A 14,796-nucleotide genomic window follows, 5' to 3' on the forward strand; every position below is an offset into this window, starting at 1 on the left:
TGCATTTTTCAAAAAGTTTGAACTAAACAAATGTTATCAACTTCGTGAATCTGCAAGGAATTCCTATAACAAAATCTGTTTAAATGCTAGCTTTCAGAAATAACAACACGAGGAGAATTTAAAAATAATAGTACAGTAGAGTCTCACTTATCCAAGCTAAACGGGCCGGCAGAAGCTTGGATAAGCAAATATCTTGGATAATAAGGAGGGATTAAGGAAAAGCCTATTAAACATCAAATTAGGTCATGATTTTACAAATTAAGCACCAAAATATCATGATATATTGAAAACATTGACTACAAAAATGGCTTGGATAATCCAGAAGCTTGGATAAGTGAGGCTTGGATAAGTGAGACTCTACTGTATTTTTCTAGTTCAACTGAACTGGATTCTGTTTTCAAATTTATGCCAGATCGATAAATTGCTCACCAGCCCAGTGAATGGCAACAACAGCCACTATTAAAGAGACTGTACAAAACTGTTTTGACCCCCAAACTCCCCCCCCCCCAAAAAAAAAAAAACCTACCACAGGAATGCAAGGGAGAGGCAGAGCAATTTTAAATAATGCTGTGGGCTATGGACTGTTAATAGCTGTAGCATTTTGGGACAAAGTAAGTCTAACAACTCCGATTCAGGATAACAAATATATTACATGGAACTATTCCTTAGTTGCTCTGGATGTCAAAAAAAATCCAAAAGAGGAAAAATAATCACAAATTCATTCAAAATTAATATTTTTGTTAACTTCTAAAGGAATGTTTTTGTTTAAATAATCTGAACACCCAAAAGTAAACTATTACGGTTTAAATGTCAAAACACATCGCAATCATTTCCATACCAACATGTTACCAAGCCTACAACTTGGTAACAGAGCACTCCTTTAACAGTCCACCTTCTTTTTCTTTCTCTTTCTGGGAAACTGTTCAGATTTCCTCTCCCCATAATGAAGGAATATACTTAGAAGAAGCATTTATCAGCCCACCCAAACTAATTTAATGGCAAATGTAACATAAACCATTACATTTATTGCAAACTCCAAATCAGTATGGGGGAGTTTCACAGAAGCTGGAAAAAATCTGTAGATGAACACAACTTTTCACTCAGCTTTAGATTACAATAAGGGCAAAGAGCCAAGAAGGCAATCCAATCTTCTGTGACACATTCAACGATTTCGAAGTGGGTGAGAACTGCTGGTAAAACCACCCTTGCTTCAATGATATAGATTCTATGTGGTTACCATTTAGTGCTATATAAGATGACTAGCTGTGCCCGGCCACGCGTTGCTGTGGCGAAGTATGGTGGTATGGGAAATAAAGTATTGAGGAATTGGTGGTAGTTAAGGTAAAGGGTAAAGGTTTTCCCCTGACATTAAGTCCAGTCATGTCTGACTCTGGGGGTTGGTGCTCATCTCCATTTCTAAGCCGAAGAGCTGGCGTTGTCCGTAAACTCCTCCATGGTCATGTGGCATGACTGCATGGAGCTCCGTTACCTTCCCTTTTTAAATAATAAAAAGGAACAGATATTTGGTAAAGCGATAACAAAGTTTAAACAAAATGGAATGAAATTGATAAAAGACCTCTTAAACCCAGATGGGACAATCAAGGATTGGGAAATGATAAAAGACATTTGTGGGCAAAGTAACTGGCTTCTTTGGAGTGGACTGAAACAAAGGATTATGAATTGGAAGAAAAAGGAAGGTCCAGAAACAGATTTTGACCAAATTTTAAAATGGAAATTAGAAAAGGAAAAAGGCCTGATGGGTTTTATTTATAAGATATTAATTGAAAAACAATATAAATTGAAACAAACATTGGCCAAGATATGGAAAGAAGACATGAATATTAACGACTCTGATATCGAATACTGGATCAACTCAATTAAAAAAATCAAGCAGATAAGGATAAGAGAAACCCAAAGGAAAATACTGACTAAATGGTATAGAACCCCAATCCAATTGGCTTATATAACTAAAACAACCACAAAATTGTGTTGGCACGGATGTGGGATAACTGGCTCATATATTCATATGTGGTGGGAATGTGATAAAGTGCAAAAATTTTATAACAAGGTAAAGAAGGAAATGGAAGATTTAACAGGACATAAATTGATTTTGAAAAATAAAGAATTCTTCATCCAGAAATTAGATAAGAACTGGGGGGAAATTATAAAATACATGTTAGTTGCCGCTCAAGCAACAGTTGCCTTGGGTTGGAAAGAACAAACAAAATGGGAAGTTAAAAAATGGTATGAATACCTAGCTGATTTTATGCTTCAAGATTATATCCTTGAAAGGAGAACTAAATATATATCAGGCCGAATCAAAAAGAATTGGGATCTGAAATGGGGAAGATTGATAGATAGAGTCAAAGGACAAAGAAAATATAAAGAATTGAATCATTCTCTACTTACGATTGATCAATTAAAATAATATCTGAATGGAAGAAAGTACTGTTCCCAGAGGGAGGGGGAGGGGGGAGGGGTGAAAAACTACTGGACATAAGTGGGAGATAAAAGTGGAACTAACAAGTGTAATGTTACCGAGAATATGTAATTGGTGTGTATGTTGATGGATTTTGGTGTTGTTTCGCTGATATCTACAATAAAACCATATTTTTTTTTTTAAAAAAAAAGGTTTTCCCCTGACATTAAGTCCAGTCGTGTCTGACTCTGGGGGTTGGTGCTCATGTACATTTCTAAGCCAAAGAGCTGGCGTTGTCTGTAGACTCCTCCATGGTCATGTGGCATGACTGCATGGAGCGCCGTTACCTTCCCGCTGGAGCAGTACCTATTCATCTACTCTCATTTGCATGTTTTTGACCTTTAGGGTTGGCAGAAGCTGGGACTAATAGTGGGGGCTCTCTCCACTCCTCCAATTCAAACCTGTGACCTTTCAGTCCAGAAGTTCAGCATCTCAGCGCTTTAACACGCTGCGCCATCAGGGGATATTATTTCCTAAAGCTTGTGAATATACAATATTTCTGATTGTTTCTTTTTGTCTGTTGGAGGCTAGTATGAAGGCTGCAGTTAGGCAAAATGATTAGCATTTAATGGCCTTGCAGCTTTAAAGCCTGGCTGCTTCCTCCCTGAATGAATTTTTTGTTCGGAGGTGTTAGCTGACCCTGATTGTTTCCTGTCTGGAATTCCCTTGTTTTTAGAGTGGTGTTGTTTGCGATATTTTATGTGCTTCTACTGTCTGTGGCCCTCAGAAAACAGAGGATTTGCCAGACTTTGGTGATGGGAATACTTTCTTGGGAGGTGTTAGTTGGCCCTGATTGTTTTCTTTGTGGAATTCGCAATTTCCCTGCTTTCAGAGTGTTGCTCTTTATTTACTGTCCTGGTTTTAGAGATTATATTGTTCTGTATTATTCTACCACAGTAATTGTTTCATATTAGAGTAGAATCTCAGTTATCCAACACTCACTTATCCAATGTTCTGGATTACCCAACACAGTCTGCCTTTTAGTAGTCAATGTTTTTGTAGTCAGTGTTTTAAATTCATTGTGATATTTTGGTGGTAAATTTGTAAATATAGTAATTACTACATAGCATTACCGCACATGGAACTACTTTTTCTGTCAAATTTGTTGTATAACATGATGTTTTGGTGCATAATTTGTATAATGATGACCTAATTTGATGTTTAATCGGCTTTTCCTGAATCCCTTCTTATTATCAAACATATTCACTTTTCCAACGTTCTGCCAGCCTGTTTATGTTGGATAAGTGAGAGTGTACTGTATATTTATAATCTTATATTATCTGCTTAGAACTGGATTATATGAGGCCCCTTCTACACAGCTGGATAAAATGCACACTGAAGTGGATTATATGGCAGTGTGGAGTCAAAATAATCCAGTTCAAAGCAGATAATATAAGATTCTAAATGGGTTATATAGCTGTGTGGAAGGGCCTTGAGTCTACACTGCCATATAATCCAGTTAAAATCTGATAATCTGTGGAAGAGGCCTAAGTGAGGCCTAACTGTGCCTGTCCCCTGGGCTGCTGAGTTAAGTTGCTAGGAAACCAAGTGGGCGGAGCTTAACCTTCAAACTGGCAACAATTGGATAAAAACTATTATTCCTCTCCCTGTAATTAGGACTTTATTTTTTCTTTTCTTTTTGTTGTATCAACCTAGAGCCATGGATGATGGGTTGTGTTGTCAAATTTCAAGGTTGGGGGGCCTGTAGTTTTGTTGTTTTGTCCGCTGCCCTGATGCCATCACTCTTTTATATATATAGATAGTATACAATGTCATGCACTAGCAAAGTATTTAGATACATGTACACAAGAACCCTGGAACTATTTTAAGGAAGGGAGGGTTAAATATTAGCAGGTAGGTCATTAATAATTTCATAGAATCATAGAGGCGGAAGAGACCTTGTGGGCACTCAAAGTACCCTGATTTCATCTAATTAGTTATTTTTTATACAAGGAATGACAATAGAATGCACTGAAAACAGAATGCACTGATGGAGTCACAATGGTGTAGTAGGCTTTTTTTCTTCTGAAAAAACATTTCCTACAATCTCCCTTTCCCCATTCTCCTGGGGAATTCTAAGAGCTCCCCAAAAGTCCTTCAGGGGCATATGCCCTACTTTCACAATTCTGGGAATCCATGCATCTGCAAAAAACTACAACCATTTGGAAAACCAAAATATGACTTAAGTTTGAAAGTCACTGGGCCAAGGTTTCTAAAATTATCTATTTAGCTTTTCAGTTCATCCCCATCTCACCCGTGTTTTCAATCTGTATTTGCCAGGAAGAGTTTCAAATGAGAACTACATTATTGTAGCTGTAAATCACAGCAACAGGAGACTAGAGATAAAAAGGTCCAACCATTTTTATCATTGATATTCAGTCTAAGGACATTTCTGCATGTCTGCTGCTATCATGTGCCATTCCTGCAATGAAGGACAGCGGCAACATATCATCATGGTGTGGATGGTTCTGCCCAGATGTTGTCATTGTGCAATTGTGATATTGTAGTAGTGTGAGACCATTATTCTGTATGGGGTGGTGTAACTCCATCCTCCTGCTGTGGCACTTCCCTTGTTTTTATTTGTTATTTCTACAATGAGGACAGCACAGTAGATGCCACTGCAGAAACACCGAGATTCAGTACACAAGGGAAATCCTGAGGCCATGGCATGATTGGGGTGACTGACAGGATTTGCCCGATGGCTTCATTGTCGGAAGTTGGGAGATTGGCAATGGGTATTGCATGGTGCTACTGTGCTGCTTCACCACATCCATGTGACAAAGTCTTGTATGTCAAAAGTAATGAACATTTTAATAATTTTTTTAAAAAGCACAAGACAATGTCTATCAATTAGGAATCACTTTACAGCAAACAAGAATGGGGCAGATATCTGAACTGAAGTAGTATAAACAACCTTTTGCTTGTAAAAGGCAAAACAATAAAAATGTTGATATAAAACTAAGAGTATCAAGGGTCAGTGGATAAAATCCAATGTGATCTATAGCTCCTAGACAGACACTTTAGGAGACTACTGGGAACATGAAAAGGAAAACTGTGCATCCATTTCTGTCTTTATTATTTTAATTCTTACAATTTTTTATTCTGCTATTTTTGATACTGTTTTACTTGTTCTTTTATTACTGCCAGCCATCTTGAGCTTTAAAAAGAAGATGTGAGAAGAAGACCTTTACACCAGCATTTCTCAACCTGGGGGTCAGGACCCCTGGTGGGGTCACGAGGGGGGTGTCAGAGGGGTCACCAAAGACCAACAGAAAACACATATTTCTGATGGTCTTAGGAACTCTTTTGACAGAGAAGGCTGGATGTAGGTGAACTAGAACTCCAAAATTCAAGATCAATGCCCACCAAACCCTTTCAGTATTTTCTGTTGTTCATGTGGCAAGTTTGGTTCAATTCTATCTGTGATGGAGTTCAGGATGCTTTCTGATTGTAGGTGAACTATAAATCCCAGCAACTACAACTCCCAAATGACAAAATCAATCCAACCCCACCCGTATTCAAATTTGGGCGTATCAGGTATTTGTGCCAAATGTCATCCAGTGAATGAAAATACATCCTGCATATCAGATATTTACATAACTTATTAAGGGGTCGCAGCATTAGGAAGGTTGAGAACCATTGCTTTACACCAATTTTGCGCAATCTACTGCTTGCCAGATGTGTTAGCCTACAATCCCCTGAATCACCCATTTTGGTGGTGTGTTGAAAAACATGGAAGGGCTTTACATCTTGGAAAGCATTCACAATCTTCAGTACCTCCAAAATACCATTTTAACCTTTACCTATGAATTCCAACTCCAAAGGAATATTCTGCAATCATAGCTAGACTGTTGGGCTCTTTTCTTAGATTAAACCTTTCCCTCTTTTTGGAGTGGAGATTTAAAAATCCTCCTTTACTGTGATGCTTTGATAATGGAATGCACTCCCTTTTGGTGCAATCACTAGCTCAGTTTGACTCAGTTCTTAACTATTCGATTACAGGTGTGTGTGTGTGTGTTTCACAGTTTTAAAAGTACTTTTTTATTTGTGCATGACCCAAGAACTTTAGAAGTAGGATAGAATCAGAATATTTTAATAAATACATTCAAAAACAAAACCATAACAGTTCAATAACACCATGATGTCATTTCTGTATGATGGAAATGACATTAGTACAAAGCCATTCACCACATGTATTTTTGTTTGTATGTGCGGGAACGTGAAGTGCTGTCCCAAAAAGGGCTTGTTCACATAGACATGAACAACTCTGCTACCCGGAAGTAGGGAATCATGAAGTATTGTCCCAACAGTGGCTAGCACACAAGGAAGTCAATAACTCTTCTTGCCAGTAACTGGAGATCAGGAAACATGGTCCTCCATGTCTAGTCAGCAACGTTACCTATCCACCTCTATGCGCACAAGTTCACTTTGGGACATGCTTCATGATCTTCTGCTTCTGGGGAGCAGACTTAAGTTGCCTTTTTCTCTCTCCCCAGAGCTGGATAAGCAACTTAAATACTACAACACTATAATGTTATGACAATTCAACAGTAAATAAACAAAAGAAATTAGAACAGGGGTTTAAACATAAAAGAAAAGTCATCCTCCCCACATGAGTACCGGAATTTTTGCCAGAGATTTCCTTGGAAATCTCTGAGAGAGAAAATCTGGCCACACATTACACCATACCCAAATAGCTCATTCTTGACAAAACACAATATAAGACATCAGCACACAAATTGGGTACTGAATTGTTGCGTGAAAGGGATTATTTTCAGTATGAAAAACACCACATTCTCAATGCAGCAATGCCTGGAGATCAAGAACATTGTGCAATAAGCCTGAGACAAAACCAGGCTAATGCATCTCTATATTGGTATAATAGCCTGGTGTGATAATGTTCTCACTACCTGCTCAATCAATCACTGGAACTGCTTTTTTTTTTTTAAGTTACCCAATTCTAAGTATAGGTCTTCCTCAAATTCATTTAAGAGATGCTTTCTGGCAGTTCAGGGGTGGTGCTTACAGGTATTTATGTATTTGCAAAGATCTGAACACTTAACACATGCTTAACATTATCCATCCGTTACAGTTTCATCTCAAACTAAAATATATGCTAACAAGCTCAGATTGCATAGGTATATTCTGATGAGGAATGAAGCGTTCACATGTCTGGTGCAATGGATTAATCAATATAAACCCTGATACTTACAAAAATACATCAAAACCTAACTTGCACCAATCTGTGCCAGGCTCAGAGGCACTTCAATATATCAATTAATAAACATCTCGGTGGCTGCTGAAAGCATTTAAGAAGCAGATTTGATTTGGTACAGGCACAGTCAGCAGAGATCTATCAGACACTAAGTAATTGAATGCTGCCACTTGGCAAGAGGGATGTTTTCTGCAGCAAGAGTAGAAGCACAAAGCCTTCTTTTTCCCCCTGGGAGGACTCAGGGCAAAGACAACACAGAAAGGGTTGGAGGAGGTCAAGGCTCCGAGTATGAAGGGCCCACAAGACATAATGGAGGCCAGTTTCCTGCTAAACTCGACATGGCCAGGACTGCAATTATTAACATTGTGACAGACCAAGAAGGTGGGGAAAGAAAAGGGATCACTTTACGGTCAGCAAAGCCATTTTAATGAGAGGACCGATTAAAGTGGCTGCCTTAAACCTCCTCACTTTTGGAGTCATTTAAATATCATTTAGATTCCTTTGGAACTTGGTGAGTCAACTTTGTTCTCAGAACAAGGCTAAACAAAGTTGCAGCATTAATTCCAGAGTCATGATTTATCCTGCACAACTACAGTTAGGGAAGGAGGCACAATTTTGAGGGGTTTTTTTCGTGTCAAGAGCAGCTTGAGAAACTGAAAGTTGCTTCTGGTATAATAGAATTGGCTCTCTGCAAGGATGTTGCCCAGGGGACACCCAGATGTTTTGATGTTTTACCATCCTTTTCGGGAGGCTTTTCTCATGTCCCCAGATGGGGAACTGGAGCTGACAGAGGGAGCTCATACACAATCTCCCCGGATTCAAACCGGAAACCTTTAGGTCAGCAACCCAACCTTTAGGTCAGTAGTCCTGCCGGCACAAGGGTTTAACCCATTGTGCCACCGGGGGCTCCTATTTTGAGGCGCATTTTCTTATCAATTCAGTTCTCCACCTCAGATATAACCCCCATACACCCTTGAGACTGTCTCAGGGGTGTATCTATACTGTAGATACCCCCTAACAACCTGCATTAATCCTACAGTGTATCCAAATTGTAGAATTAATGCAGGTTGACACTACTTTAACAGCCATCACTCAGTGTCATGAAATCATGGGAGTTGTCGTTTTTTTAACACTACATATGTATAGATAGATAGGTTGCTGTGAGTTTTCCAGGCTGTATGGCCATGTTGCAGAAGCATTGTTTCTGGACATTGCACCCATGTTTATGGCAGACATCCTCGGGCATACCTCACAATCGCTGAGGATGTCTGCCATAGATGGGTGAAACGTCAGGAGAGAATGCTTCTGGAACATGGCCAATGGCCATACAGCCCGGAAAACTCACAGCAAGTCAGTGATTCCAGCCATGAAAGCCTTTGACAGTATACATACATATGTATATTTGTGTATTTATGTGTGTATATATTATATAGAGATCTATTGTGTATGTGTGTGTCCCATTTATATGGATAAATACACAAACAATCCATATATAATTCAAACACACACACACACACATAGACTTGTACATGTATGTGTATAATCTATATAGACAGATAGATAGATATTGATATATAGACATATATGGTAAAGGTAAAGGTTTTTCCCTAACATTAAGTCTAGTTGTGGGTGACTCTGGGGGTTGGTGCTCATCTCCATTTCTAAGCCAAAGAGCGGGCGTTGTCCATAGACAGTGTCATGTGGCTGGCATGACTGCATGGAGCCCCATTAACTTCCCACTGGAGCCTATTGACTTACTCATATTAGCATGTTTTTGAACTGCTAGGTTGGCAGAAGCTGGGGCTAACAGCAGGAACTTGCCCGCTCCCTGGATTCTTTGCGAAAGAGAACTGGTGCTCACCAAATTACAAATGTTAGGATTCTGTAACAGTGAGCCATGGCGATTGAAATGGTATCAAACTGCATGCATTCTACTGGGTAGATGCAGCCCTAGTTTCATGATACTAGAAATGCTTGGCTTCTGAAAATTGAAATCAACCAAGTAGAGTAGGCCATAGTTTCTTTCTCCTTCTCAATCAAGGGTGCTTATATATCGGGATTCCAAATAACAAAAATTTTTAAATATCTAGGGATATGGATAGCTAGTAAAAATAACCAATTACTAGATCTGAACTACGGAGAAAAATGGAAAGAGATTAAAAAAGACTTAGATAATTGGACAAACTTAAATATATCGCTTATGGGTAGAATTGCAGCCATCAAAATGAACGTCCTACCAAAATTGTTATACTTATTTCGAAACATCCCTATCATAAGAGGTACCAAATTATTTAAACAGTGGAATACAGAATTAACAAAATTTGTATGGAAAAATAAAAAACCACGAATTAAATTCAATATAATGATTACCCCACAAACAAAAGGAGGCTTTGGCCTCCCAGACTTACAAACCTACCATGAGGCTTGCGCATTACATTGGGTAATAGACTGGGTTAAATTAGAAAAAAAAATTTTTTTAACCATAGAGGGGTTTAATTTACGTTGGGGATGGCATGGCTATCTATGTTATGATAAAATGAAAGTAGATAAAAATTTCAGGAACCATTTGGTGAGATCATCTTTGATTAAAACATGGTTAAAATATAAAAGATATTTTTACAATAAAATTCCATTATGGCTCTCTCCATTAGAGGCAAACCAACAGAGATTACTCGGATGGGAAAATTGGCCGACGTATAAAGAAATTATAAGAAAAATAAATAGAACCTCAGAAAATCCATCGATTAAAGAATTAGAAGAGATCCAAAAAATTTATAAAAACGTATCTTGGTTCCAATACCACCAAATAAAAGAAAGCTATAAAACAGACAAAGAGATTGGATTTAATATGACTAATAATTTTTGGGACGGCCTTCTAAAAAGAAACAAAAAAGTAATAACGATCTTATATAATAAGATACTTGAATGGAAGACAGAATCTGAAATAGTAAAGGAATCAATGTTAAAATGGTCCAGAAATGTAGGCAGAAGTATAACCATGGACGAATGGGAAAATATCTGGAACAGAAAAATGAAATATTGTTATGCTATAGAATTAAAAGAAAATTGGCTAAAAACAATCCATAGGTGGTATCTAACACCAAAAAAACTCGGATTAATGTACAAAAATAGAGATAAGAAATGTTGGCAATGTAAAGAAAGGATAGGGTCATATTTTCACGTTTGGTGGAAGTGTAAAAAAATTAGAAATTATTGGAAAGAGATACACATGGAATGTAAAAAAATTCTAAAAAATGACTTTGATTGCAAACCAGAATATTACCTATTAGGACTTTATGATATGGAAAACAAAGACGGAATATACTCTCCAGGGGAAAAAGAAAATAAATCTAAAATTTATGTATATGCTGTAACAGCAGCTAGAATAGTGATAGCCAAAAATTGGAAAAATCCTAATTGCCCTACAAAAGCAATGTGGTTAGAGAAATTAATGGACATAAAAAATATGGATAAACTAACTTATTTACTAAAAGGAAGCACTGGTAAGGCGATGAAAGAAACAGACTGGTCCGAATTTGAAGAATACGTAACGGAAAGGATAAGACAAGACATAGTATGGAAGAAAGAAGATTGGAAGTCTACCCCCTCCCCCCTCCCCCCATTAGGCTACCTTTCCGGATGTCTGTATTCAGACTCCTCCCCGAACTTCCCCTCTGACTTCCCCAAAACCCACCCTCTTACAAATCTATCTGTCAATCTATTTAGATAAATCTCACCAACCCAAAAATATGTACCCAATCCCTCAGTATTCTCAGAATCACTCATTCACCCCCTATTAACCCTCCCCGACTAACCTAAACCCTTCTCTCCCCCATACCTTCCCTTAGCAAATCTAGAAGATGTCAATCTTTTTTAAGATATTCTTTAATAAAAATGATTTATATAAAAAAAGGGTGCTTGTATATTGTAGACTGAATGCAGCTGGCAACAACACTCTAACTTCACTGGCTCATGGAAATTGTAGTTTTACAAGGTCGTTTGCCTCCTCTGTGAAGCAGTGCTGGTGCCTCACCAAGCGACAGATCCAATGCCCCCATAGCACTGAGCCCTGGCAGGTGAAGTGACACCAAGCTGCATACATACTATGGTGTAGATCAGGCCTGGGCAAACTTGGGCCCTCCCTCCAGGTGTTTTGGACTTCAACTCCCACCATCCCTAACAGCCTCAGGCCCTTTCCTCCTCCCCCCCCCGCAGCATAGGCTGAGGCTGTTAGGGATGGTGGGAGTTGAAGTCCAAAACACCTGGAGGGAGGGCCCAAGTTTGCCCAGGCCTGATGTTAGATGCACACGATGTTTTGATGCGTGTGCCTTGGAGGCTGCATTTCCTGAGCAGTCCCCGTTTCCTCGGCTTCCGAAAGAAAAACCCAACCTGGAGACGACAGTTTCTGCCTCTCTCTCAGCCCGGTGACCTCCCAGCAACCCGAAGGAAAACACGCAAAGGCAGTCCGGCAATGAGTCCAGAGTGGCCTTCTGGTTTTCTTCCATCCGCATGGGGAAAAGCGCCTGTCTACACGGTCACATCAGTGCAGTTTCACACCATTGCTACGGCTCGACGCTATGGAATCCCGAGCGTGGTAGTTTGGTGCGAGCCCAGCCAGCGCTCTTGGGCTCAGAAGATGGCTCAACACCTTTGTCAAATCACAACAGCCCTGCGCCAAGGGAGATAAAGTGGTGCCAAACTACATTCACGGCACCCAGGGGAAGCCGCTCCTCCGGAGCAAGGGCGGGGTCCCTCCCGAGTCCTCCATTTCCAGGCCCCTCTCGTCCAGCAACTTCGGAAAGCTGCTCCAAAGCAGCCGCCCCGACGAGAACGCCAGCCTCCTCGGCTTCGCTCTCCTCCCGCAGTCTCCTCCTCTCTGCCTGCCCTTGGCGCGTCCCCCACCATCCCCAACCCCCGGGTTGTCCACACACTCGCACATTACGAACCTGGGCCCCGCGATTTCCCTTCGGGCTCGCACTCTCCCAGCCGCGGCGGCTCCGGGACCCCGACTGCCACGCGCGCCCGCGCCTCGACGCACGCGCCTCTCGGGCTTCCGGGCCAGCCCCGCCCCTGGGATTCCTGGAGGCAGGACGGAGGGAGGGAGGGAGGGAGGAGCGAGGGGCAGGACCAGGGGGGCGGGAGGGGAATGCCCAAGCTCAGCAGGAAAGCCCGGCGCTGCCCCGCTCCGCTTTTGTCCCACGTCGTCCTTTTGAATTCCCGGCACCTCCTAACAATTGGGTTTACGATTCGCTTGGTTTTGGAGGCAGGAATCCAACGCTGGCGTCGCTTAAACTCCATGTTGAGCACGCACAGGTTGAGCCGCTATCACGAAGGCCAGGAGAAGCCACGATTCCAAATTGCCAGCATGAGTGGCTGACAATTTACATCATCATCATCATCGGGCCTCATCCCACTTGAGCATCTATCCGCTTTAAATCGGCTTCTGCCTTCTGCAGAATTTTGGGGTTTGTAGTTTGGCCCACGACCTGTCTGACTGAGCTGTTTAAAGCCCCCTCCCTAAAGTGGATTTAAAGTGGGTACATGCTCTAGTGCAGGGGTCCCCAAACTAAGGCCCGGGGGCCGGATGCAGCCCTCCAACATCATTTACCTGGCCCCCGCCCTCAGTTTTATAATGTAATATTTTTATATCAGTTTTAATAATATAATATATTGTATATACATATAATATTGATAATAATCTTATGTTATACAATATAATACTAATAGTAATACCATAAAATAATATTAATTATATGTTATATATTACATATTACATAATAGTATAGTGGTATAGTTCAATATAGTAATATATAATGCTAATATTATGTTATGCTAATAATATAATATATTGTATGTACATACAGCTGCTCTGAGTTCCCTTCAGGGTGAGAAGGGTGGGATATAAATGTAGTAAATAAATGCAGTAAATAAATAATTAATTTTAGACTTAGGCTCGGCCAAAATCTGACATGACTTGAAGGCACACAACAACAACAATCCTAATTAACTTGACTATCGCATTGGCCAGTAGCAGGCCCACACTTTCCATTGAAATCCTAATAGCTTTATGTTGGTTAAAATTGTTTTCATTTTTAAATATTGTATTGTTCTTTTGTTGTTGTTGTTGCACTACAAATAAGACATGTGCAGTATGCATAGGAATTCGTTTGTATTTTTTTTCAAATGATAATTCGGCCCCTCAACAGTCTGAAGGATTGTGGACCGGCCCTCTGCTTAAAAAGTTTGGGGACCCCTGCTCTAGTGTGATCCAAGCTCTAGTGTGATGTAAATGTAAAGGTTTCCCCCTGACATTAAGATAAGTCATGTATAACTGGGATTTGGTGCTCATTTCCATTTCTAAGCTGAAGAGCCGGCGTTGTCCATAGACACCTCCGAGGTCATGACTGCATGGAGTGCTGTTAACTTCCCGCCGGAGTGGTACCTATTGATCTACTCAAATTTGCATGTTTTCAAACTGCTAGGTTGGTGAAAGCTGGGTCTAACAGTGAGAGCTATTATACCACTTTTTTTCTCTTAAAGAGACGCAAAGCAGTGGGTGGTGATCAAAACAATGTTACAAAGATCTACCCAGTAAAGACAAAGATCCACCCAGAGGAAAAGTGTTCTTTCTTAACATACATCAAGGGAACCATGGACTGATAGGGAAGCTGATGAAGAAACACAACCTACAAACTATCTACAGACCCACTAAGAAAATCCAACAGATGCTACAATCATCAAAGGACAAGAGGGATCCTCTCACCTCTGCAGGGGTCTGTCGTATACCATGCAGCTGTGGACAAATCTACATAGGGACCACCAAATGCAGCAATGCTTAAACGTGAATCAAGGAACAAGAAAAGCAGAATACTTTTCAGCTAGATAAGTCAGCCATACCAGAGCACTTGATGAGCCCACCTGGACGCAACATCTTGAGAGCACAGAAATGCTGGACCACTCTAACAACCACCATGTCAGACTACACAGAGAAATCCACTGAAATCCACAAGCATGTGGGCAATTTCAAGAGGAAGAAGGAAACCATGAAAATGAACAAAATCTGGCTACCAGTATTTTAAAAACTCTAAAATCTGGACAGAAA

General features: G+C 40.2%; 1 protein-coding gene across 2 annotated transcripts in view; it reads right to left on the reverse strand.

Moving 5' to 3' along the window:
• prrg1 (proline rich and Gla domain 1) overlaps window positions 1–12,920 on the reverse strand; it is a 33,218-nt gene extending 20,298 nt beyond the window's left edge. Inside the window, exon 1 of one of the 2 annotated variants that reach the window (XM_008107376.3) lies at window positions 12,641–12,920. Coding sequence is in view for 1 of the 2 variants with exons in the window: in XM_062977202.1 (XP_062833272.1) it covers window positions 12,084–12,205 (122 nt within the window). In the remaining variant the exon portion in view is untranslated. Of the gene's footprint in view, window positions 1–12,083; window positions 12,579–12,640 lie in introns of those variants that run through there. The other variant, XM_062977202.1, reaches the window with a different exon arrangement.
• Between the last annotated feature and the right edge of the window lie 1,876 nt (window positions 12,921–14,796).

Source organism: Anolis carolinensis, chromosome 3, assembly GCF_035594765.1.
Source record: "Anolis carolinensis isolate JA03-04 chromosome 3, rAnoCar3.1.pri, whole genome shotgun sequence".
Lineage (NCBI taxonomy): Eukaryota > Metazoa > Chordata > Lepidosauria > Squamata > Dactyloidae > Anolis > Anolis carolinensis.